We start from the raw sequence: 25,762 nt of genomic DNA on the forward strand, positions 1-25,762 counted from the left end.
ACACGAATAGTTGTGGAACACTGAAATAGATATTGCAGAATTAAATACAAATATTCCTAACTTGCGCTTTTTTTTTTTAAGTTATAAAAGTAATTTAGCACAAACCAATAATACTAAAACACTGTCATGAAGTGAATCTTCACCCCCCGAGGTAGCTGTTTGCAGTTCAGTATTAATCATCGTCTATTCCAATAAACATACACATATTGTAGGAGTTTATTCAAACTGAGGTATTAACAAAATTAATGTGCATGTTGCTTTTTTTTTTTAACTGTTTCGTCCCTCTAGGCCAATACCTATAGCTCTGACATTCTAATAGTTGAATTACGTTCCGTAGCATGGCTGTCCCATGATCTAGTTATCTTCCTCCCTATGGCGGGAGGGGGCGGGGTTCATGTTTCTACAAACTAATTTTTTGACCATTGGAGTGGCTTCAGTGGAAGCGGCTTAAGAAGCTCCGACTTGCCGTAAAACAGCGTCGCGCGCATAGGCCCGGTTTGGCTAGGCGTTGGGAAGACCGGACTAGCCGGGGAAAGACTTACTAGCCCGGGATGCTGAAGTTGGGGCGCCGGGCGAGCAAAGCGGGAGCGGAGAAGGGCCGGGCCGGGCCGGGCCCCGCGCCACCTCCCCGCTCCGGCCGCGGGAGGGCGCGCTCTGGCCAGTACGGCGACTTCCGCCGGCGCCCCGCCCACCGGGCTCGCCCCAAGCTCCGATTGGCTGCGCGGCGGGAGCGCGCCGAGTCAGGGGGCGGGCCCGCGCCGGCTACAAAGCGGCGAAGGTCACGGCGGGAGGAGGCGCGCGCCGCCGCTCCGCGTCCCGCCCGCGGCCCTCGGCCCCGCCGCCAGCGCCAGCGCCAGCGCCAACGCCGCCGCCTACCGCCTGCCGCCTGCCGCCTGCCGCCGTCCACCGCCCATCGCCCGCGCCAGGAGCCATGGAGGGAATGAGCGCGCTGCTGGCCCGCTACCCAACGGCCGGCCTGGCCGGTGGCCTGGGGGTCACGGCGTGCGCCGCCGCCGGCGTGCTGCTCTACCGGATCGCGCGGAGGTGAGTGCGCGCGGCCCACGCGGCCGGCTAGTATCACGTCCGCGCCTCCGCCTCCGCCCCCGCCCTCCGCCCGCCGTCCTCCCAAGCCCGCCGGCTCCGGGGCCGCCCGCGCCTCGCTGTCCGTGCGCGGCGAGGCCGCGGCGCGGCGGTGTGGCCCGGCCCGTATGTCCCCGCGCTGAGACCCACCGTGCACGCCCCGCCCCCGGAAAGAAAACCGGGCTGGGGATCCCCAGTCGGGAAGCGGCTGAGGAGTGGGTTGGGGGACCCCAGGAATGTGGGGCGGGCGGGGACAGCCAGCGCGTGAGGTACGAACTTCTTCCCCCGCGGAGACCTGCGCTGGCCCAGCCGCAGGGTCTGCAGGGTCCCCAAACCCTGCGGGAGCGTCGAGCGGGAGTCGGGCCTTGCTCCTTTCCGTCTTGAGCCCCGATCCCTGGTCCTCAGGAGCACGTTGGGTCGCGTGAACACCAGCCGGTGGTTTCTGGCCCGCATACGCTGTCTCGGGCGTTGTTCTAATCTCACATAAGCCCATTTCAGAGTCACAGCCCCTGCTCTGTCTAGAGAAGATGAGGGACAAAAGAGCTACATAAATTGTTATTAATTAGACGAGTCAGGGTGTGAGCTGAAGCATCCTGACCCTGGAGCCTGCATCCCTAACTCCCGGGCTCTACAGCCTCCAAGAGCAGGCAAGGCTGACATACTTCAGAGGTGTTTAAACCGGGCTGGGCTGCTGAGCGGGTTCAGTGGCGGCTCCCCAACCCCGACCCCGGCTCAGAGATCATGCTGACCCCCCCGTGCAGAGCTGGCCTCCATGGTCAGGGATAAAAGCTTAATGGCCTCTTGCTTCAGGAGGACCTCAGGGACAGCCCCACTGTCTCCCCACTTGATCCACCTTCCCAGGGGATAGGGAAAAAAGGTGGGGTTGTGAGAACATTCTGGAGACAGAATGGGTGGGCTTGTAGCTTCAGCAGGGGATGTGGAAGCGCAGCTCTTAGGTGGGAGAAGCGAAGGAACTTGCCCACGGTCACTCAGCAGCAAGCGGGGGAGCTGGGACTTGAACCTGGAGGGCATGTCTGTTCTTCCTTAGCCGCCACCGTGTACTGCTTCTCACCCAAGGGGAAAAGAAGTGAGGGCGACTGAGTCACAGGCTTCCCGGGGGAGGAAGGGGTAGGAGGGACATCAGCTGTGTCTGCAGGATGAGCCAGACCGGCAGGCTGAGGAGGGGGCGGCCTCAAGGGGTCCCTGACAACGCACAGCTCTACGTGTCCCGGCTTGTGCCCAAAATTTGGAAGCTGGAGGGGCTTGCCAGACCAACTGGTTCAAACCAGTCATCTTATACGCGAGGGAACTGAGGTGCAGAGGTGCATGCCGCTTGCTCTTGCCCAGATTCCCAGAGCGTGTCGACAGCAGAGGTGTGCCCAGAGCCCGGCTTGCCTCCCAGTTAACCGGGGGCAGGGAATATCAGCCCAAGGATCAGAGCCTGGGCCAGGCCTTGTCTCCAGGCTTTGCAGCTCTCACTCGTGTTGGTGTGGCTGGATCCGCACTGGGTTTGCTCACTGTGCCTCAAGCTCCCGTCTTGTGCTGTGGCTGTTCCTGGGGGTCCCGTCTCCCCTCCTGGGCTGCCAGCCACAGCTTTCCCTCTCCCGGAGACAGGAGTCTGAGGCCTTGGTGCAGTGTTGGGCGAGCTGCTTGGAGGGGAGCCAGGAGGGTACCAGTGTGGCATGACACCAGAGTTGTGGTGTGGCGTTGGGACCTGTTGGTTGAGAAGGACCAGCCCTTTCCCAGGAGGCTCTGAGATTCTACCAAAGCGCTGGCCTTTGCCTGGGGGTCGTAAATTAGCCACTGTCACGATTCAGAAGCAAGACCAGGCTGAGCCCTTCTCCCTCTGGGGGGGAAACTGTGACAGTGAGGAATGGCTTTGGCCACAGCGTGGGTTTTGAATGACCCTGGGGAGGGCGTTTGAGGAGAGTTGTTTCTGGAAATGGACTTGGCCGGCTGGGTGTCTGGGGGCTCAGCACAGAGATGGAGGGAGCTGGACGGAGGATCGGCCGGGGAGCAGGAGGAAGAGCCCGCTTCTCTGAAGGGCTGCGGTCCCCAGAGCCTCAGGCAGGGCCAACCCTGGCTTCCCACCCGCGGAGTCCTCTTGACGGGACCGTGTGTTGTGACCTGGGGGCGGGCAGGAGCTGCTGTTGGCCCCGTTCTACAGATGAGGAAACAGAGGCCCAGGGAGATTGTGCTTCCTGCCCTACGACATCAAGTTGCTAAACGGCAGAGCCCTGCCTCACTCTGGCCCTTCAGCTCCTAACCAAGCCTCGTGCTCTGGATCCTCACTGAGCAACTTGGCTGTCGCTCTGCACCCATAGGAGGCCAGGTGGAAGCCCCAGTTACGCTTCCCCAGGCTGGCGCGCCCTGTACCCAGGCAGTCTTGGTGGCTTCCTGTGCCTCCCCCACCCAAACTCCCACCCCCGGGCTCTGCCGCTTGGCATCGTGTCCATCTCCTGCCAGCACACCCCTACTCAAGACCTCTGGAGGCCCCCATAGGTGGTTATTGGATTGTCCACTTTCTGGTGTTTGGAGACAGAGAGGATGCAGCCTCCCGGGTAAAGGAGCAGAGCCTCGGCCTGGCGTCCAGGGTCCCTGGTTCCCGCCCACCTCTCGCCGGGCTCTCCTGGTGCTGCGCACTCTGGCTGGGGGGACCCCGCTCTCTGCACGCATGCCGGGTGGCGCCCCCCCTGCCCGCAGTCCATCTGTTTGAGGGCCGTCTGCTCGTTTGCCTTGCTGGCCGGCAAACCCCTTCTTGAGGGTGACGGCAAATGCGCCACTTGCTGGCTCTCTCCTGTGGCACCTGTCACCAGCTGCCCTGTGAGGTCGTCATGCTCGTCCTTGTGTCCGGGTCAGGAGTGGAGAGCCTCGCTCGTCTCTGCCTCCCTGCGATCCAGCGTGTGCCCAGCCAGCGTGGGCTGTGCTGAGGAACCGGCGTGGTCCACCGAGGGCGGATCCGGGCTTTCTGTCTTGGTGTTGGCTGGACTGCTGAGGGCCTAAGTGTGATTCGCCTCGAGGCCGGCGCGGGCGGCTGGAGGCCCGCTGGGTCCTGGTGGCACTGTGTTGCACATTGGTGCCGCTGTCCCGCTGCCCAGGAGGCTGCTCCTTGGATTCTCCCCGGTGGATCGGACAACACTCAGGGCACAGAGGAGCAGGTGAGGAGCCGTGTGGGGTCCAGCAAGGACCCCTCGCCTATGAGCCTGTCCTGGGATCCCCTCGGGGCCCTGCTGGAGGCTGACCTCTCGGCCCCCGAGGGAACCAGCCTGACTCTCAGAGACCATCTTCCAGACCCCGCCAGGCCAGCACATGGTGCCCAGGGTCACAGGCTGTGTGCCAAACCCTCTTGGGGAACTTCTCAGGGCCTGGCGGAGACTGGTGGACGCACGGGCCTCCCCCAGATTCTGAGCACCCCCCGCCCCCAACAGGGACTGAGCCCCACGCAGTGTCTCTTCCATGTGGCACAGTGCTGGGCTCACAGCAGGTGCCCGCCCCCTGGCAGGGGAGCTGCAGCCCTCAGAGAGGTGGGCCAGTGGTGGGCTAGAACTCACACCCGCCCGCTCCCACCAGACCAGTAGGGCACAGCGGGATGCCAGGGCATGAGCTCTGTTGTAACTGACTGCCCGTGTTTAGGGCTGAGGGGGTGATACCATTGTTAGGGGCCTGTGTTCATCTTTTCTTCCCCATTGTGGGTTTGGGGCTTGTGGAGGGATGGTTCCAGAGCATGCAGCTGCCCCTGGCTCCCCCCCAGGGGCCCATCCTGCCCTTGGCTGCCTCAGGCCTCCTCCAACCCCAGCAGAGGCTGAGAGCTCAGCACACAGGTAGCAGGAGCTGGGTGAGCACCTTCCAGACCCTCCTGGCCGCTCGCTCTCTGGGGCCCAACCTTCCGCCTGAGGTGGCCTGGCCTGGACCCATCTAACTTGCTCCTGCCTGTGTCACAGGGACACTCTGTCTTGTCCCCTCAGATCTTGTCCACCACGAAGAGTGGTTGGACCCAGAGCCTCACTGGGGGCGCAGGTTGTTGGCTTGCGGGAGAAGCGGGTTGAGGGATTAGGAGGGGAGCAGGGTGGAGGGGCGTTTCCCTGAGCAGGACCCCGGCTAAGCGGGCTCAGATAGGCTGACCCAAAGGCTCCGCGTCAGGCCTGGTAGAGGTGGGTGCAGGCCCAGAGGCCAGGACCGCCCAGCGGCTGTGGGGACAGTACGTACGAGCTGTGCAGTCAGCCGTCATGTGCAGCCCGCGAACGTGAGTCACTTCATCCACGTGTCTGGCGCGTGACGCTTCGGGCGGGCGGCAGCGGCGCTGGTGCTTGGGGAGCTGACATTCACACCCAGCTCCCCATAGCTTTGCTGGTCCGTCTGCCGCTCACAGGCCTGCACGCGTTTTCAGGGCTCACCCCATGGGAGCTGTGGGAGGTGACTTCCTGGCACGGGGACCCCATCTGGCCAAGGTGGCAGGCAGCTGCCCTGTCCGCGAGAGAGGACCCTCACCCCGCCAGCCCTGGGCAGGGATTACCAAGCCAGAGCCGCTGGCCCAGGGACCAGGACTCATCCCCAGCCTCCCCTTCCTGCCACCCCCTTCCAGGCCAGGCTCACTTCCCTAGCAACAGAGCTGGAGGTTCAGGGTGGAAATGATGACTTCCTGGGCGGGAGGGGCTTCTTGCCTGGCCCCCTGGACCAAAACCTCAGTTCCTGCTCGCCTGCCACCAGTCGTCTTTATTCCCTTCCCATCTCTCTTTATTCGTGGGCTGCCAGCTCTTCTGCTGGCTTCTCTCCAGAGGCGGGGTGTGGTGCGGTGGGCTTCTGGGGTGAAGGGGGCAGAGGGGCCCATCATGAGGACAGCAGGACCTGGGGGCAGAGGGGAGAGGTTTTCCGGCCTGCCTCATCACCCCTTTGGACACACCACTGTGCGCTCCAACAAAGAAGCCTGTAAAGCAGGTACAAATTAACAAAGAGAAAGCCAAGTGCTTAACTGCCCAGGAATGGCAAGTGCCAGCTTCTCAGCAGAGCAGGTTCCCATACCGCTAGCCGCCTCCTTCCACTGCTCTTTGCCTGAAGCCCAGTGAAGCTGTCAAAATGCCTCCGCTGATCACCTGCCCAGCTCAGCGCTTTCCTAAATTCTCTCATTTGATCCCCTCGGCAGCCTTTTGGGGGCAGGGATTATCATTATCCCCCTTGGCCAGATAAAGAAATGACTTTCCCCAAAGGCCACACCGTGACCACGAGCCGCGCTGCCCAGTGCTGCAGTTTCTGGGCCTCGCCCTCTGGTTCAGTGATGCTGAAGACGTGCGGTCCCTTGTCGTCCACTCTGAGGGCCTTGGCCTGAACTGGAGCTGCAGCTGCTTGGGGTGAGCCAGGTGCCCTCTGTGGACCCTGGGACCCTTCCCTGCAGGGTCTGGTTTCATGTCCTTGTCTCTGTCCGGGCTTTCTCCTCCCCTCCCCTGCCCTCCCCATGTAAACTGTCATTTATTGGGTATTCAGCTGGGCACCGTAAGCGCTTTCCACACTTGACATGTCTTGTCCCCAGTCGACAGGTGAGAAGACTGAGGCTTGGAGAACCCTAGTAACCTGCCCATGGTCAGTGGAAGGGAAAGGCCAGGAAGCATCAGTGGTGTGAGAAGCAGCAGCTCTGCTTCCCGGCGGGCCAGCCTTTCTTCCAGGCCCCTGACAATCCCGGGGACAGGGTAGTGACACAGCCAGCGCCCTGCGTTGCGAAGCACCTTTACGTGTCTTGTGTCATTGGGTCCTTGTAACACGCAGATGCCCTGGTTCTGTGATCGCTCCCACTTTGCAGATGCGGGCCAAGGCTGGGAGACGAGAAGGTGGCAGGGCCGGGGGCTCTGGCTTGTGGAAGCTTGGGGCCGTGCTGTCCTGTGGACAGTAGGGGTGTCCGTGTGTGGTATGGCTGCCCATCCCAGCAAAGGCCCAGGTGGCACCCCCAGAGCTGGAGGTGGACTCTGGGGGTGAGTAGGGAGACGGGAGTGGCAAGGCCAGGACCCCAGGGCTCAAGCAGCTGCCACCTGTCGCCCACATTGTTTTAGATTCTTGGGACTGGAGGGGTTTGCTTGGTAGTTGCCATGTCCATTCCCCAACCCCCTCGACACACACACCCCCAACAGCCAGGGAGATGGATGGAGGGCCCTGGAGCACAGATCCCTCGGTGTCTGGGCCGGGATTATCCTGCACACCCCACCTGTCAGCACACGTGTGGCTGGCAAGGGCCACTGTGGCCAGCCTGTCCTGTCCCCCTGCCGGGGAGGGGGGCCCCAGGCTGAGCAGCCTTCTGCAGTCCCTACCCCTTGGCCTCCTTGGCCCTCACTGTCCTGGGGACTTCTGTGAAGCCCAGGAGGTGCCTTCCATCTGGAAACTCCCCAGGGAGCACCATTTCCGCATCCTGGGAACAGGCCCAGGTCTGCGGGCCTTGCGGGGAGGGAGTGTGGCTCTAGAGCCTGGTCCCTGTCGGCCCCATGGCCTGGCTGGCCCTGGGTTCCTGGTGCGTCTCCAGCTCGGGGGAGGCTTGGCCTCAGAGGCCAAGGAGAAGCCCAGGTCCTGCCGTTGCACACACAGCGTCCTGCCCTCCTCCGCCTGCCTGCATCTCCAGCTCGGGGTCCCCATCCCGCTTCCCACATGCTCTCCCTGGTCTCCTGTCGCATGAGTACGGAGGTCTTCCCGCTGATTCCACTCTCCTCGTCCACAGGATGAAGCCGACACACACCGTCGTCAACTGCTGGTTCTGCAACCAGGACACGGTGGTGCCCTATGGGAACCGCAACTGCTGGGACTGCCCCCACTGCGAGCAGTACAACGGCTTTCAGGAGGTGCGGCCCTCCCATCCAGGACCTGCGGGCCCTGGGCCCTGACCCTGGGCCCCTCCTTTGAGGAGGAGCAAACAGGCTCGGGGAGCTAGGGTGACTTGTGCAAAGTCACAGCTCTGAAACTGGCAGGTTTGGGTTCAGACCCAGGTCTTTCTGGCTCTGAAGCCCAGTCTCTGCCTTGCACCAGGCCGGGGTCAGCAGGCTCTCTGCGGGCCGGGCAATGAGGAGTTCAGGCTTTGCAGGCCACGCGGTCTCTTGCGACTGCCCGGCACTGCAGAGTCTCCACAGACATGAGTAGCGCCTGTGGCTGTGACTCAAGCCCAGGAAAGCTTTATTCACAGACGTGGGCAGCCAGCCCATCGCCAGAGTTTGCCGACCCCTGTGCCAGCCCCTGTTGGGTCCTGAGGAGGGACACCAGGTGGGAGTGTGGGCAGGGGGCGGGGTCCAGGCTGCACCCTCAGCGTATCGCCTGTGTTGGGGGTTCCCGTGAAGTCTTTTTGGGAGGAGAGCTTCTGCGTTGCACGTAAAGCGAGGGAGCGTTAGGGATCCGCTTCCGTGGAGTGTCGGCACGCGGGGCCTCTGTCCGGCGCCTGGCCCGAACCCGTGGGGAGGCTCTTGCCCGTGGGGAGGGGCTCCCCCTGACTCAGGTCCTCCTCCCCACCCCAGAACGGCGACTACAACAAGCCGATCCCCGCCCAGTACCTGGAGCACCTGAACCACGTGGTGAGCGGCGCGCCCGGCCCCCGGGCCCCCGTGCAGCCCCCGCAGTGGGTGAGCAGCCAGGTGCTGCTGTGCCGGCGGTGCAGTCACCACCAGACCACCAAGATCAAGCAGCTGGCTGCCTTCTCGCCACGTGATGAGGTGAGCGGGGCGTGGGAGGGGCTGGGCGCTAGAGCAGTGGAGGGGAGGCCCCTCCTCACCCCGGCCCGTGCTGGCCCTGTGTTCCGCGTGTGTGATCTAGTCATCTCAGCTGCCACTCGCTTCTCGCTCTTCCTGTCTCGTGTCACTGCTCTGGGGGCCCCAAGCCTGGGAGCGTCGTGGAAGGCCCAGCTCGTGCCGGTCCAGAGGGCTTTGTCCCTGGGCAGGGGGAGGGAGGGTCCTCGGGCTCCAGCTCGGGGCCCTGTTGGACCATCCTGTCCGTGTCCCTCTGAGCCAGTCTCAGCCACTGGCTGGCGGGCAGTTTGCCCTGGAGTTGGTGGACGATGCCCCGGCTTGCGGGAGAGGAGGGGAGACAGGCGCTGCCCAGAGGCTTGGTGTTAGGGCTTTGCCTCCGCCGGGTCCACCGTGGAGCCCAGCAGCCTCGTCATCTAGCTGATGTCGCCTCGCCCAGTCTGGGGGTTCCGTGAGCTCAGGAGAAAATCCCAGCTGAAGCCCAGAGACACTGACTTTCCCAAGGCCCAGCCTGGGAGTGGGGGAGGGAGGGAAATGGAGGTGAGCTGGGCCTGGGAGGGGAGAGGCGGGGAGGCTGCAGAGAGAAGGGCAGGCACGTGCGATGAGGCAGCCAGGGCAGGTCTTCTGGCACATTCAGTCCCAGCAAGAGACCAAACTGATAGCCCTGCCGCCCTCCCCTGGGAGCAGGGCGGGGGGAGTGGGTGTTGCTGCGTCTCCCGGGGGAGGAGGGGTGGGACTCGGGTCTCCTGGGCTGTTCCTGAAGCGTAAAGGCCCTTTGGTTTCTGCTAGGGCCCTGGCCCGGCCGGGGGCTCTCCAGTGTCTTCTAGACCACTGGGCTTAAGGGGGGAGGCAGGCCCACCTCTGGGTTGTCCGTCTGTCCACGTCCAGGTGGTGTCAGCCCAGAGCTACCTTACCCCGTGGGTCACCTGCCTTCCTGGAGCTCTGGAGTCCGGGAGCAGGGCCTGAAGCAGGGGCCACGTCCCAGGCTCTGGCCTCAAGGTGCGTCCTTCGGAGCGACAGAATTGGCTGGAGTGTCTGCTGTCACCTGAGGGCCCTGCCGTGTCCCGGCCTCTGGGCGGCCCTTATTCCCAGCCATTTGTCCTGTTGGGCAGCGGGGGAAGCAGGTGCAGATTGGGGACGACTTGCACACGGTCGCCCCCTGGAGACCCTGAGCCTCCGTCCCCCTCCGCAGGGCAGGTATGACGAGGAGATCGAGGCGTACCGGCACCACCTGGAGCAGATGTACAAGCTGTGCCGGCCGTGCCAGGCAGCCGTCGAGCACTACATCAAGCACCAGAACCGCCAGCTGCGCGCCCTGCTGCTCAGCCGCCGGTTCAAGCGCCGGGAGGCCGACCAGACCCACACGCAGGTCCGAGGGGCGTCCGTGGGGCACTCCGGGCACCCCAGCCCTTGAGTCCGTGCAGGAAACCCCTTCCCAGAGGGCTGGGCCAGTGACTAGGGGCAGCTCTGCAGAGCTGAGGCCCTTTTCCCTGGGGCAACAGCTGTCCCGTGGGGCCACGTCCCAACCTGTCCCCAGACGGAGCAGAGCAGGGGTCCTACGGAGAATGTTTGTTATTTGCGTGCGTGATGGGGGCTTCTGAGCTGCCCTGCTGAGCCTGGGCACCTCCCAACGCCTGTGTGGGTTCCTCCCAGTGCCTTCGTGGTGGGTGCTCTCCAAGGCGCCATGGAAACCGGACTTGGGGAGGTTAAGTCACTCGCAGAGGCCACGTACCTGGTGTGTGGTGTCACCAGGATTTGAGCCCAGGACTGGCTGGCTAAAACCATTGTTAATTTTTATCACTGTACTCAGATGCTGGCGTGTCCTGGCTTAAAACAATGTGATATAAGTAGCAAGTGGGTTTAGAAGTAAAAACCATCCTCCCCAGAGAAACTCCCACCCACCCCCTGGGTCCCCAGAGGTGCCCTGCTGGTTGTGACCATCTCGCTGACTGGTTGGTGTGTGCTTCCCAGTCTGCAGCCAGGCCCCCGACCACACAGCCACGCGCCAGCCACACACCCATTTGCACAGTGGGATGCTCTGACCCTTGCTTTCCTCCTCTCCATCGTGTTCCCAGACTGAACAACTTACTGCTGTATTTTTTAACTTAATTTTGGCCAGAGTTATCTGTATACTTATTACAATTCCAGTTAAAGCCGCAGTAGGAAATTTTTATGAGAATTTGAAAACGATTGAAAAAAACATACTTGAAAGAAGAGGTCATCATCACATCAAAAGGATTTCTGTAGAGAATGTGGCAGCACAGTTCTTCCCCACACAGGAGCTCGCAGTGGGGTGACGGCCCAGAAATGAGACAGATTAATGGGACCCAGTGGTGAACCAGAAACAGAGCCAAGAGTGTGTGAGAATTTAGGGCATCTCTGATCATCAGGAACTGGTGGGTTCTTCAGGAAGTGGGCCCCTGGCCAGACCCCCGTGCACAGAGTGGGCACCAGGACGGATGTCGGTGGCTCTGTCCCTCTTGCTGACCAGTGTCTCCCTCTCTCCCTCCCCCCCCTCAGAGCTTCTGCTCGTCCATGGTGAAGGCCCCGCTCCAGGTCATCGTGCTGCGAGCCCTCGCCTTCCTGGCCTGCGCCTTCCTGCTGACCACCGCGCTGTATGGCACCAGCAACCCCTTTGCCCCGGGGGCGCCCCTGCCCCCGGCCCTGCCACCTGGTAGCAACGGCTCGGCCCCGCCTGACAACGGCACAGCCCCTGGGGCCGAGGGCTGGCGGCAGCTGCTGGGCCTGCTGCCCAAGCACGTGGCAGAGAAGCTGCACGAGGCCTGGGCCTTCGGGCAGAGCCACCAGATGGGCGTCGTGGGGCTGGGCCTGCTCACCTGCCTGCTGGCCGTGCTGCTGGCCGGCCGCGTCAGGTGCGTGGGGGGCAGGCAGGGCGGGGCACAGTGGGAGGAAGGCCCCGGGCTGGAGGGGCGGGGCTCTGAGGGGCCACTGGGGCCACGTTGCCTCGCTGCTCCACCTCAGGCTCCTCATCTGCAGAGTCGGGTGGTGATAACCTAGCTCGCGGGCTGTTGGAGGGTCGAGGGGCGCCCTTGGGCCTTTGCTCTGCTTCCCTGTGCGGTTGCAGACCCTGTACCGAACGGTGTCCACATCATCTCCCAGTGACTCTCAGGGAGGTTTCTTAGCCCCATCGTACAGACTAGAACACTGAGGCTCAGAGAAACACTGACTCAGAGTCGTGCGGCCTGTAACTGTTGGAAGCGGCATTCAGAGGCCCACGCTCTCCTCATGGCCCTGGGTTCTGTCCTCTGAGCAGGGCTGGGGGTGGATGAAGGTGGCAGGAGCGGGAGGGGTCGTCTTATCCCGCCTCGCTGGGCCCTCACTCCCGCTCTCCCTGCAGGCTCCGGAGGATCGACGCCTTCTCCACTGGCCTGTGGGCCCTGCTGCTGGCGCTGCACCTGGCCGAGCAGTACCTGCAGGCTGCCTCGCCCAGCTGGCTGGACACGCTCAAGTTCAGCACCACGTCCCTGTGCTGCCTGGTGGGCTTCACAGCCGCCGTGGCCACGAGGAAGGCGACGGGCCCACGGAGGTTCCGGCCCCGAAGGTCAGAGAAGCAGCAGTGACTGCGGGGGGAGGACAGACGGACGGACAGGCCCAGGGCTTTGCCCGCAGCGCAGACAGGGCCCCTCTGTCTTGCATCTTTCTTACCTGCCTCACTCCCGCCCCCTGCCCAGCCTAGGGCCCCAGGTCCTGGCCCAGCCCCTCCACTTCCCCGAGGAGTCAGGCCTGTCCCCCTTTCCTTTCTGGCCCCACCAAGCCATTCCCCAGCCCAGGCCCCCACCCCCCCGAGTGCTCTCTAGCTGCTCACTGCCACCACCTCTCTGGCCAAAGACCCCCTCACTGTCCTGAGCCTGGAACACGGGCAGCACCCATGCTGCCTGCCTCTGACCCGTGGCTTCCTGCTGGCAGCTCCAGGCACCCCACACTGGCCACGGCCCTTTTCCTGGCTCTGACACCACGGGAAGAGGGTTGCAGGCCGGCTGCCTGCTTCTCCTCTCACCTTGCACCGTCTCTGGGCCCCCTGACATGGGTTGGTGACAGTGGCTGCAGGCTGGGCCCTAGCCGCATGGCCTGACCACTCGGGCTGCTTGGCATGGGCAGGTGCTGCTGAGCCGGGGCCAGAGCGGAGCCCCCTACCTCGTCCCACCGTCACTTCTCTGGTCTGTCCCTTTGGTCCTGCCCGTTGCCCCGTAAGCCCCGTGGAGCTGGTGAAACCAGGAGGAGACAGGGCTGCCCCCTGGGTTCCCTGCTCTGAGACCCTGTTACCCCTCAGCCTCCTTCCCCAGGAATGGAGAGTGCAGTTCTTAGGCCCAGACAGGCCTTGACCGTGAGTGTGTGGGGTGAGGCCTTTCTCAAGGTGGATAGGAGGAAATCCTGCTTCTCCTGTGCTCAGCAGGTTTCTTAACAGCCAGGCCGTGGTGGGAACTGGCCCAGGCTGGGGGGAGGTCTAAGGTCTAAATACTCTCTCCTTTACTTCTCTATTGTTTGGGCACCACTGTGAGCCAGATAGATAGGCAGAACCCGGGCATACACACTCTGCCCACTCTCCTGGGAAGCCCCTGGTTCTGCCCTCAAAAGGCAGGACCCCAACCTTTATGGCCAAGCCCTCCACTCACTCCCTGCAGGGACTGGGGTTCAGGCTTCCTGGGCCGAGGCGGCCCTGATTGGCAGGCAGCACGGGGCCTGAACTGCTCTCGTTGGCCCTGTTCCCTTCCCCCCATGCCAGGGGTGTCCCCAGTTTCCTCCTCTCACCCACTTCCTCCAATATGATGCCTGGCAAGAGTTCCAACTGCCCAAGGTTAGCATGGGGTAAGGAGCCCAGGGGACACACAGGCCCATAACACCAGGTCATTGTCACCTTGTTCCTCTCTGGCCTGTCACTGCCCTCCTCCTGGTCCCTAGAGCCCCTCAGGGAGGGCACCACAGCTCCTGCTTCCCACTTCCCTGTAGGGCAGCCGTAGACCCCACAGGGCTTCAGCCTCGCTCTCCCTGGGCCAGGCCCTGCTGTGCCAGCCTGTTTACCGCCTGTGGAGGGAGAGCTGGACCCCTCTCCAGGGCCCCTGAGTGCTGACCTTGGCGTGGATGTGCCCTGGAGGCTGACATGCTGTCCACCTTTGGAGGCAGTTCCCAGCCTGGGGGCTGCCCTCCCAGGGCCGTGGCAGGAGGCTGGACCAAGGCCGTGCGCCCCTCCAGGGCCCTGGGTCCTGCCGCTCCTCGCTGCAGGCATGAGCCCCCTCCAGGTGTGGCCCCAAGTGCGCCAACCCCTCCGCTGTACACATGGGAGCCCAGGGAAGGCAAGAGCGGATCACACACGTGTGCGGGTCCAACTCAGGAAAGGGCCGTCAGCTGGCTGAGCCTGAGGGGCAGGTGGAGCGTGCCCGGCTCAGGCCCCTTGCAGAGCCCCCGGGGAGCAGGCCCCGCCGTCCTCATGTTCTCGGGCTCCGAGGCGGCCGCCCCTCCCCACTCACCCCTCGGCATCCGTGTGCCGAGCGCCCGGGTGGGGAGGAGCGTGAGGTGGAAGAGCGCTGACGAGACGGAGGAGGAGTGGGGGGGCTGCCCTGTCCCTCGCCCCGGCCGGCCAGCCTCGGGGAGAAGGGGCGCCGGGCGGGGAGCCCGTGTCCGTTGGCTGTGCGCGCCCTGCCCTCTGGAATGCCCTGTTCTCAAGGAAACTGGCGGCGCAATGCTAATTACTGTTTTTCTTGGTGTTGAGTAGAAGCAGGACATCTGTGTGTACGTGTGTACTTAAGTTAAATTATTTATAACAACCCTAACCAGCTCTCTTGCTGGCCCGGAGCCTGCTGAGCAGATGTCGCTCCTGCCCCCTAGTGGGGACGGAAGGACACCTTCATGTCACGAGATGGAGCTCATCGAGGAAGGCTTCCTGGCCTCTTTAGTGTTTGGTGTGATGTTTGAAAATCACCCACCTGTCCCTTAAAGTTTCATTACATAGAGCATATTCCAGCACCTTCCGACATTACTGGCGACAGCTGAGGAAGTGCGGGCACCACTGGGATCGTGGCTTATTACCTGGGAATGTGTCGGCCCTGCTGGGGGCCTCTCTCCCCTCCGCTGGGGACGACAGTCAGACCATCTGGGATCAAGGGGCCGTCTTCTCCCTCCGGCTCTGGGGTCCCCGCCCCAGGCCGAGCAGGCTCGCTCGTAACGCTTGCCCAGGAGCCCGCCGGGAGGGGCCCGTGTCCCTTCTGCCTGCAGCTGTCACCGAGTGTCCCATCCTCTCTTGTGTAGACGTGGATGATTGTCTAGTGATCCTCTCATTACTGTAACCGCAACCCCCGGCCATAGATGTAGTGTTTTTGATGCTGTATTTTCAATAAATGCCTCCGGGGCCCTGCTTTGACCGGTGGGCGTCAGGCACCACGTCTTTTCTGGTTTTTTTCTTTCACGTTCCTTCAGAGGCTTCTTTCTGTGCCGGGGGCGGGGGCTTCGGGGGACGGGGGTGCCCACCAGAGTCAGGTTTGGGAGCTGGCAGCGTGGGCACCAAACGGCTCAGGGCCCACCATCCTTGGGTGCCCTGCTGGCTCATACTTTTCCTCGTCTCCATAAACTGCTGCTTAAAATGTAGTCCTCTCTCTCTCCTGTTGTTCCCGGCTTGGCCTGGGATTGGCTTGGAAAATCAAAGGTCCCCCTCGGTGTCAGATGGGAGGCAGTGCAGCCAGCCGCCCGCCCCCTCCCCGGAGCCCCTGTGTCCCGGCTGACACACAGACTTGGATCCAGGCTGGGGCCTCTCTGAGATGGGATTTGAAGGCACAGGCAGTCTGGGGGGGCGTCGCCAGAGGAAGTGTCAGTCCGTGTGCAGCACTCGGGAGCCTGGCAGAGATGGGGCTCCTTAGACGGGGGCCTCCTGGGGCCTGTCTTCTGCGGAGCCAGGACAAGGGGTCACGCTTGGTGCTTCACAAGGATCTGCTAGTTGAGTGATGCCACTGCATGTCCCAGCGAGAGGGTCAGACCACAGAACCGTCTCCCCCTCGGTGCCACCATTTGTAGTAGCATCAGAGATTGGGAAAGCACCTGTGCCAGGTGGATGAGAGACTCAGGTTATAAGCTCTGGGGCAGCCCCAGGTGTGAGCAGAATCTGGGAAGAGTAGGAAAGAGCTGACAAAACCCAGCTTCTGGGCCCAGCTGGCCACCTCTGAAACCTGCAGCCCGACTTGGACCCTCTCCTCTTACTTGCCGATTACTGCAGGTGGCCCTCGGCCGACTCCCGGCCTGGCCTGGCCTGTGGGCTGCCCGGTGGGGCGGCACAGGAAGCCCAGTGCGGGCAGAGTCGCGCTGCCACCCGCTGGAAGGGCCCGGGCGTGCCCGTCCCCATGGCCCACGTGCCCTGCCCTCATCAGGCTGCTGCTGCACAGGGCAGATGGGGTCCTCTGGGAGGTGCAGGCCCCAGCAGGGGGCGGGGCTTCGTGCATAATTGGAGCAAGTTGGCCAAAGGTCCCAGCGCACCTTCACTGCCCTTCACTGGAGTGCCGAGTGTCCCCCCACCTTGGGCCACTCCTCAAGGTTGTCTGTCCTGCCAAACGGTATGTCATTCTAAAATGACAGCACAAAATCATATCTTGTATTTAGAGGCAGAACCTTCCGCAGGTGTTTTGGGGGAAAGGAGGCAGGGGTCAGACGGGCTTAGGCAGGATGGGTCAGCGGGTGGAATGCAGGCGCGTCCAGCCTGGGGCCAGCCAGGTTGCCCAGACTCCGCCGTAGATTTGCTTGATGAGCTCCTGCCTTGATTTCCCCGTGTCCCCCAAACACTGGGCCCCAGCTTTGGTTCTGAAGTCCAGGTGGCTTCCTGGTGCTTTGGAAGGCTTTAAAGAGGTCACGCGATTCTCCAGGAGGGCATCAGCTGACCCCACACTTTCCTCATAAAACTTGTTTAAAGAGAGGGTCAGGGATGAAAGATAGGGAAATCAGTGGAGTGGAGCTTGGCCAGCGGTGCCCTGAGCTCAGGGTCGTGGTGGGCACGGGGTGGGTACCTTAGGCAGCCCCCCGGCTCTGCTGCAGGGACTGAGCCAGCCTGCCCGTCCATCGGCACATTATCCATGGGCTCAGTTGTCCCTTGGGGACCGAGGTAAGGCTGGACCTCCCGCAGCTCCGTCCAGACGGCGGACTAATCATGTATTAACTGCCTCTGTCCCTCCCCCTCTGTAATCGGTTGCCTTAATCAGAAGCATGGTTGACATTCTGGCTTGGGGCCACCGGGTCCTGTTGTGTGATCTGTACCATTCTCGAGTTAAAGAGACACTGTCACCTTCCGTCTTTCGGGCAGCCTTGCGATCGTTACGGGTCTTTCTAAGTTCAAGTTGGTGTCCGGCCAGAGCCTCTTCCCGGAGATTCCCAAGCTTGGCTGCCTTCCGCCCCGCTCTTCCAGGGGCTTTTGAGGAGTGTCTGAGACCAGAGGGCAGCGGCAGGACTCCCAGGGTCGGGCCCTGGGGAGCAGGGGCCCCTCGAGCTCGGCCGCTGCCAGGGGGCTCTGGGCACTGAGCAGGAAGCGGCGCGGAGGAGCCCAAGGCCGTCGGCCCGATTGAGCGGCCAGCGCAGGGCTGGGCGTTTTTGCTTCGAGGTGAAGGGTTGGTGTGAGGCTGGTGAGGGCGACAGTGTCACTTTAATACCGAGACTCGTAGTGGACCTAGTTTGCTGTGAGGCTGAGGGGGATCGGAGGGGGCATGCCGGGAGGGGTGGGTCACGCTGGCACCTCCCAGCCACCCGCTCCTAATGGCGTGAATGTGGTCGGACTGCTTTTCTGCTGCAACTAACACACGCCTCCTCTGGGACCCCGACTCGTGCCCCACCTCGCACCGTGGGAGGGGAGGGGGCCCGCCGTGCGGAGGCCGCTCCAGGGCCCCCGGGGCTGACCCACTCCCCTCTCCCATGCCCGCCGGGCTCTCTCTCGCAGGTACTTCCCGGGAGACTCTGCCGGCCTCTTCCCTGCCGGCCCCAGCCTGGCCGTCCCCTGCCCAAGCATCGCAGGCCCCTCGCCGGCTCTGTTCATCCCTGCCCCGCCCGGCTTCCTGCCACTTGCCAACCAGCAGCTGTTCCGGTCTCCCCGCCGGGCCTCGCCCTCCTCGCTGCCCGGCCGCCTCAGCCGGGCCCTCTCGCTGGGAACCATCCCCTCTCTGACGCGAGCAGGTAAGTGGCGCTCGGGCAGCGGTGGGCAGCGCGGGGCTGGGGGCAGCTGGGCTCGGAGACTCTGGCTGAGCCCGAGGTGGGTTGTGGTGCTTCTGCTGTAGAGACGGGCGGAACTGGGTTCAGACCCTGCTGTGTCCACTCGCTGGCTGCCTTAGCCAAGGGGCTTAACCATGCTGAGCCTCAGTTGCCCTCAAAAAAAATTGAGGCCAGTAGTGGAACCCACCCTGTGGGTGGTCGTGAGGGTTAAACCGGGTGGTGTATTTAAAGCGCTTAGGCATCCGGTGGGTCCACGTCCCCGCCCATGGGGTTTTGTCTTTTATCACCGTTCTCACCGTTATTATTAACTGCCGTTGTTCTGAGACACTGGGGGCTGCAAAATTTGCCCCCGGCCTTTCTGTGTGGTCCAGAGGGCAGGGATTCGGTGCAGGTCCGCTGCGTTTAGGGAGCCCCGGTGTGACCAGCACCTGGCCCCTGTCACGGGAGGCTTCGTCTCATCCCTCCCCTTCCCCAGCAGAGTCTTCCCAGGAGCCCTGCGGGGGCTTCCGTGACGACCCTCCTCACTTTGGGAAGCCACCCAGTGCCCACGGGGTTTGCTTCACCCTCGGGGTGCGGCCTGGGCTGCGGGGGTTTGCGGCAGGATCCAGCCTCTAGGAAGGTGGGCGGCATCTTGGTTAAGCTGGGCTTGCTGACGTGCAGTGTCTCAAGCCCCTGCGCAGCTCCCCCAAGCAGGGGCTCCCCCTCCAGGCCGACACCCCTCTGGACCTGTTTCCCTCCGGGACTCGAGTCCAGCGTCCCCGTAGGTAGGGGGTGGGCCACACTGCAGGAGACACGGCTCGCTGGACGCAGCGCGTGAGCTGAGCGGTGGGTAGTGTTTGAGGCCTTCAGGCTGGGATTGAAGGGGTGAGAGCCCCGAGTGGTACGGAGACCTGGACTCCAGGGACTTCTGTGTCACCAAACGTGAGCCACGTTGCTGGCGGAGGGTAGCTGCTGCCTGCCCTCCTCTGGAAATGGCTTTTCAGCAGAGCTCCTGAGCTCAGGCCCCGGGGCTGATAGACAGGGCCTCTGCGGGCCCTCCGTGAGCAGCAGCTGGAGCGGGGCAGGGGAGCAGGGTGGACATGGAATGCCCTGGACCCAGGGACCTGGGGGGCCCGGAAGCTGGGCCCTTCCCCAGAAGAGTGTTCTCTGGAGCCCCCCCAGGAGCCCGCCACGCTTGCAGGCCTCCAGGGTGGGGCAGGGGCCCAAGCTCCCGAGCCTCTGCAGGACAGCGTGGGTGTGGGCCCTGCACACTGTGTCAGCAGGCAGCCTCCCGGTTGCCCTGGGAGGCCCGAGGCGAGGGCTCAGGAGGCCCCCTGCCCCGAGGGTGGCAGAGCAGTTCTGGTCTCAGAGTGGGATCCCAGAGTCTCCATTGCTGGGGCGGGTCCTCGGCTCAGGTGTCAGGAGGCCCTGGTGGTCCGGGGCGCAGGTGCAGTGCCAGGGTCCATCTTCCCGTCTCTCTCTCTCTCTGCTCTACTTGTCTCTGCACCTCTCGCTGCAGGCCTCACCCCTGCGTCCCTCCAGCTCACACCCAGCAAGAAGGCCCCTCCCCAGTTCTTGACAGGACTCCGGCTGTGCTTGGGCCACGTGGCCATCCTCACACAGTCACTTGGGGGTTGACCTGGGTCTGTGTCCCCGGACCGGTGGGTGGCAGGGGCAGGCGGGGCTCTGTGGCCGACGGACCCCTCGGAGCCCTTCGGGCAGTGGAGTAGCAGCCCCCATGCGGGCACGTGGAGGCCGCCGGATCTTTCCACGCTCGGCTGTCAGCGGGGCACTTGGGGGACCAAGGGGCTCATGAGATGGAGCCCCTGCCCTTGGGGTGCACTTGGCTGAGGAAGGGGCAGCGGGCTCTGTGCACCAAGGCCCAGCGCAGGTGGTCAGGCGACAGGTTAGTGGAGCAGGGCAGGGCTCCAAACGGCTGAAGCGAAGAAGGCGCAGGTCAGGTACCGGGACGCGACCTCCCGTGCGGCCTGCTGTGGGTTTCGGTCTCCTCATCTGCGACGTGGGAACGTGCCCTCGTGAAAGCTCCACACGGGTGACGGTCTTGGGTGACGGTCTTGGCAGGGTCTTGGCAGAGCAGCCGTGCGAGGCGGGGAGGGGGCTGGAGCCGGGGCCCTGTCTCCGCAGGGACCTGTGTTGCCTTTCTCTTTCCTCTCCAGACTCAGGGTATCTGTTCAGTGGGAGCCGCCCACCGTCTCAGGTGTCCCGATCCAGAGAGGTTCCGGTTTCAGGTGAGGAGGGCAGAATGCCAAGGGGAGTGACCGGGAAGACGCCTCAGGTGGGGCAGCGTGTGGGCCGGGCGTTTCCAGAGCGTGTGCAGGGCGGGACAGCAGCCGCATTAAGCGTGAGCTTTGGGGTCAGACAGGCCCCCAGAGGGGATCGTGTTCAAACCCCAGCCCTGTGCCTCCCAGCTGTGCAGCCCTGGGCAAGTGCTTCACGCCCTTGTGCCTCAGTTTCCTCTTCTGTGAAATGGGCGTGAGAGTTTCTAGGATCAGCTACAATGCTGTCGTCCTTACAGTGGTGACGGATGGAGGCGGCACTTGGGGTGCCGGCGTCAGCAGGGCTCAGGGTCGCTGACCTCAGGTCTCCAGGGTTTATTTCTCCCCGGGCCTTGCTCTCAGCTGAGGGAGGAACCAGGGGCTTTGGATAGAAGTCGGGGGGAAGGGGGCAGAGGAGGCATGGCTGAGGCTCCGTGATCCTCTCCCCTCTCTCGGGTGCCTGGTGAAGTACAGGCCCCTCCTCCCTCAGTTCCCAGCAGGGCTCCCCTCTGCCCCCCAGTCTAGGCCCAGCCTTGCCTTTCTCCCTGGGTCAATACAGGAAAAAGCACCAGGATCAAAGCCACTCCTCTAACCAGAGCAGACATTGACACGATATTGTCGTCTTTGTTTCTGTCATCCTCCCGCCCTCCAGATTACTTCTCTCTGCTGTCGGGGAGCTGCCCCTCCTCCCCGGTCCCTTCCCCAGCGCCCTCCGTGGCCGGCTCAGTGGCCTCCAGCTCTGGCTCTCTGCGCCACCGCAGGCCCCTCATCAGCCCTGCCCGGCTCAACCTGAAGGGGCAGAAGCTGCTGCTGTTCCCGTCGCCCCCTGGGGAGGCCCCTAACACCCCCAGCAGCTCCGACGAACACTCGCCCCGCAATGGCAGCCTCTTCACCGTCGAGCCGCCCCCCATCCCACAGAGGCAGCCGGCGCGGGACACGAAGCACACCGTGGGTACGGCCCTCTGACCGCCCTCTCGGAGGCAGGAGAGCCCAGCGGGCCGTGGGAGGCCTCTGGTCAGTGTGCAGCGGTGGGAACACCGTCAAGAGGTCACACGGGGCCTGTCCTGGCTCTTATCTGACTGTGTGGCCACTCTTCCAAGTCCAGACATCCCTGGCCTGGCTTCTGGTGACCTTGAACCCTCCAGGACGTTGCCCTTTGTTGGCTGATTTTATTTTCTTCTTTTGCAATTGACTTTGAGGATCCTCTGTTCCTTGGGATGGATCAAAAATGCATCAGGCTGCATCTGGTTGCAGATGTTTTTGTTTTGCTCAAATGAAGTTTTTCTGCAAAGCATTTTAGAATTTTTTAAATTAGGCCTCAACCTTTAAAATCTAGAACTTTCACATGAATGTGTGGATTTCCTGTGTCTCGTATGATATCAGAAGATCTGGCCACGCTGGGCCAGACAGGTGGAAGGGCAGGCTGAGGTCCCACGGCCCAGCCTCTGCCACTCCCTGCCCCACCGACCTGCCCCCTCTGCAGCCTCGCTTGTGGCCGTCGTCTTCCACCGCCTGGCGGTGTTTGAGTTTGCTGCTCCTGATCTAAAACCAGCTCCCTTCACGGCAGCTACGCAGACAGGACCTGAATGAGGACCTGGCCTCCCACTGCCCACTGCCCACTGCCCACTGCCCGGGGCGGGCCGAGCGAGTTGGGACCGGCAGGGCTGGCTGGCCGGCCACGTCCGAGGACCATCCTGGGATTGGAGGGGGAGCTGCCCCGCGTCTGTCCCTGGGGTGAGCCGTGAGCTCCCGCTGAAACACCCCTTCTCCCTGCAGACGTGAAGTCAGCGCCGGAAAGGGGCAGCACCTGCAGCAGCCGCTCCATCAAGAAAGAGGACGACTCGTCGCAGTCATCCTCCTGTGTGGTGGACACCACCACCAGAGGGTGCGCGGAGGAGGCCACCACCTGGCGAGGTCTGCACCCCGTGCGATGCGCGGGGGGAGGGCAGGGTGGCGCGGGGTCTGCGGGTCCGCAGCCACCTCCTGAGAGCTGTCCGAGAACAGCCCCTCGAGGGCTCTTGGGTGACAGGAGAGGGTGAGGTGGCCCACCCGAGGCCTCCTGGACCCCGTCTGCGACAGCATCCCCGCTCAGATTAGGGTCTGCATCTGCGCTCTTACAGGAGCCTCTGGCCACAGGTGGCTCTTTACGTTTAACAATTAAAATGTAATAACAATAAAAATCTACTTGCTTAGCTGCACCAGCCACGTTGCAGGTGCTCCATTGCCGCGTGTGGCCTGTGGCCGCTTGATTGGACAGAACAGATACAGAACACTTTCACCTTTGGAGAAAGTTCCCCAGGAGGGCGTCAGCGTGGGCGCCCTGGGGGCCAGTGCAGAGGCTGCAGGCTGCGCAGGGCACTGAGTGGCCTGGGTTCAAATCCTGGCTCCTCTGCTTGCGGGCTGGGGGCGGGCTGTGAGGTCAAATCCCAGTTCAGTGTGAAGCCCAGCAGTCAGCTCCTGGTACTGCCGCCAGACGTGTGGGAGACATGTATGTTGACAGAGGATTCTCCTGGAATGATCATCTTGAGCTGACTGGAAATGGGTGCTGCTCCCACATCAGGTGGGGTCTGGGATGTGACCCAGCAGCATCAACTTGGGGTGGGGGACCCCAGTCAGCAGCTTATCGCCTTTGAGGCCTGGGCAGGGTACTCATCCTGTCGTGTCTGTAAAGCTGGCGTACCCCATGGCAAGGTGCAGGTGTGTACCGCCCTGGCCCGTACCTGCCTGGTGGCACAGGGTCAGGAAGAGAGGCATCTCCAAGGAGTCAGGACTTGGGAATTCCCCGGTGGTCCAGTGGTTAGCACTCCGCTTTCACTGCTGAGGGCCCGGGTTCGATACCTGGTCAGAGAAGTAAGATCCCACAAGCTGCAGGGCACAGCCGAAAAAAGAAAGGAGTCAGAATTTAACCAAGTGACCCCACGTTCCCCCGTGTCTTTTCAGATGGGGAGGCCTCTGGGTGCCCGGAAAGAACTGGGGCGGGGCCTCAGCCCAGGAGCACCTCCCCTGGGGGTGGGGTCTCAGCCCAGGCAAGCCTCCCTGGGGGCGGGGTCTCAGCCCAGGAGAGCCTCCCTGGGGGCGGGGCCTCAGCCCCACAGCGCTCACAGGTCTCTCGTTTTCTCTCTGGAAGGTCGTTTAGGCCCCTCCCTGATCCGGGGCCTCCTGGCCGTGAGCTTGACTGTCAACGCCCTCTTCACCTCGGCCTACCTGTACCAGAGCCTGCGCTGACCCGCGGTCCGCAGCCTCCCGGCACCCAGAGAGTCTCGGAGGGTGCGCCCAGGTGCATGCCGCTTCCACCACTGCCGGCCTCAGCCCTCCTCGAGGGGCTGCCGCCTCCGCCCTTTTCTCCAGGACCCTTGACCTCGCCAGAGGGAGTCCTGTTCCCGGAAGCCTTCTCCCCCACCTAACAGACTGCGGGGCTGGGCATGGTCTTGGGGATCACAGCCCTCCCCGCCCACCTCCTTGGCTGACATCAGTTGTGTGTTTGGTGCTGACACTCTGATCCTGAAGCCAGGGGTCCCCGAGGGGCTGCGTGACCCTGGGGTCCCTCCCCACCATCCAGCCCTGCCTGGCAGGAATGCCACGACTACTGTGACGGGATCAGGAGCTGGCCCTGACCCCGCACCCGCGGGCTGTGATTACGTCTTCGTACTGTACTCCTCTGTCCCGTGGGCCACCTCAGGCTCCCTGGGGGAGGAGGGAGGGGTGGTCTCCAGTCGGGTGGAGGGTAAACCTCCCCTGGCAGGCCCCGTTGAGGACCGGCATCCTTTGCCGTTGTCCTGCCCCTTCCTGTGGGCTGTAGGCTAGGCCTTCCCTCTGGCTCTCCTGGGTGGGCAGGTGAGTTTCCTGCCCGGGGCTCCTCAGAGTTCCTGGGTCTCAGGGGCCCAGCCGGACTAGTGTAAGCACCACCCCCCAGACTCATTTCTCCCTGCTTGCGCCCCCATTTTATTACCTCTGGTGACCTTCCCGGGCAGCAGCCCTGCCAACCATGAGAGCACTACCCAGGGCCTGCCCTGCCCCGTTTCCAGCCGCCTCCCTCATGCGCTGTCCACAAGGGCCTTGTTTGACCCCTCAGCCTGCAGGTCTCTGATGAGACTGGGCCCTCACGCCCACCCTCAGCATTCTGCTGTCACGGTGGGCTCAGCGTGACCTCTGTCTCCAGGCCACTGTGGCTAGCCTGCTTCCTACCCCATGCCCCTTGGTCCTGCCACTGCCCTTCCGGTCTGCCCCCTACGCCTGCCCTTGTGCTGGGGTCCCATCCTGCCCCCAAGAAGAGGAAGGATGGGTCTCAGTCTGGCACAGGGACCCTCACGATGCCGCGAGGAAGGAGAGACTGCCTGTGGGTGTCAGAATCCCCGTCCCGCTGCCCTGGGCCCTGGACACAGGTGTGGGGCTGTGTGTGTGTGTGCGTGTGTGCGTGCACACTCGTGCGCGTGTCAGTGCACGCGTTCGTGCCACTTCAGGAGGAAGCGGCAGCCTCTGTGAATTCTGAGACTCATTGGGGGGAGGGTCATGAGGGCAGGGGAAGGGTCTTCACTCTGTCATTCAGGGATAAAGTTTAATTTTATTTTTCTACACATTTTTGCCAGGTAAGGCATTCTGCTGGTAAGCAGGATGCCCCCATTCTCCCTGCCGGGGAGGTTTAGTTTTATTAAGCTTTGGGTGCTTTTTTAGTAATTTTTTTTTACCATGTGGGGGAGGAGGTTGCTCTGACATCCCCCCACTCCTGAGAGCTACTGTTTCCTGCCCTGCCCCTCACCCCAGAACGAGGGGGATTGGGGGCCAGGGGCCACGCCACGTCCCAGACTCCAGCTGCCAGAGATGGTTCCAACTCGGAGGTGGTGCCTCTTGGCCCCCACTCGTACCGTGGGCGTGTGTGTCGAGTTTTTTAATTTTACTTTTTGCCTAACCAAGCCAAATTCCATTCCCGAATGCCCTTCCTCTCTGGCTCTGAGGAAGCCCTGACCGAGTGCCCAGCCCCCTCCTCTCGCGCCTGGGCCAGCCTGGCCCCTCCTGCCCAGGGCCGGTGGTCCTAGCGCCCCCCAGGGGCAGGGGAGGGGGCTGACTTATGTTTTCTTTCAAACAAAAAATACAACCTTATTTTTCTTTATAAAAGCAAAAAAAAAGGAAACCAAAAAAGATACCAACCTTTGAACTATACCTCAGTCTGTCTCGTCTTTATTCTCTTTGCTTGGGCAGCCCAGGCCTTGGACTGGGGGCCGGGGCGGCGGCGGGGGAGCCCGGGCTGCCGTGGAAGTGATTTCACTCGCCTGTTTCTTGGATACAGAGCCCGGGGTGATGGGTGCCGAGTGGCAGTGTCCCCAGAAAGACTGAAGGATTTGAACAGGACGTTATCTGCCTGGACGGGCCTGGGCGGCGGGAGGGTGAACCGGATTCTCCTGAGCAGAGACGGGGGTTGGGGGGGGGGGGGTGTTCTGGGCAAACAGCGTGAGCAGGGACTTAGCCGTCTCTTTGCGAGATCCCGTCCCAACCAGCGGGCTGGCGTCCTAAGCGTCCCAGCACAAGTTCTGGGCC

General features: G+C 62.9%; 1 protein-coding gene across 2 annotated transcripts; it reads left to right on the plus strand.

Moving 5' to 3' along the window:
* The first annotated feature begins 825 nt into the window (after positions 1-825).
* Positions 826-25,387, plus strand: TMEM201 (transmembrane protein 201). 2 transcript variants are annotated; one of them, XM_059912318.1, is made up of 12 exons: positions 826-1,044; positions 6,285-6,425; positions 7,775-7,895; positions 8,559-8,753; positions 9,976-10,152; positions 11,304-11,656; positions 12,142-12,345; positions 17,707-17,939; positions 20,132-20,203; positions 20,883-21,182; positions 22,007-22,144; positions 23,358-25,387. In XM_059912318.1, exons 1-12 carry the CDS (start codon positions 932-934, stop codon positions 23,453-23,455), a joined length of 2,145 nt encoding a protein of 714 aa, XP_059768301.1. In that variant the 5' UTR covers positions 826-931; the 3' UTR covers positions 23,456-25,387. The 2 variants fall into 2 exon arrangements, with proteins under 2 accessions (XP_059768301.1, XP_059768311.1); XM_059912328.1 differs by lacking the exon at positions 6,285-6,425.
* The last annotated feature ends 375 nt before the right edge of the window (positions 25,388-25,762 follow it).

Source organism: Balaenoptera ricei, chromosome 1, assembly GCF_028023285.1.
Source record: "Balaenoptera ricei isolate mBalRic1 chromosome 1, mBalRic1.hap2, whole genome shotgun sequence".
NCBI classification, from domain to species: Eukaryota; Metazoa; Chordata; class Mammalia; order Artiodactyla; family Balaenopteridae; genus Balaenoptera; species Balaenoptera ricei.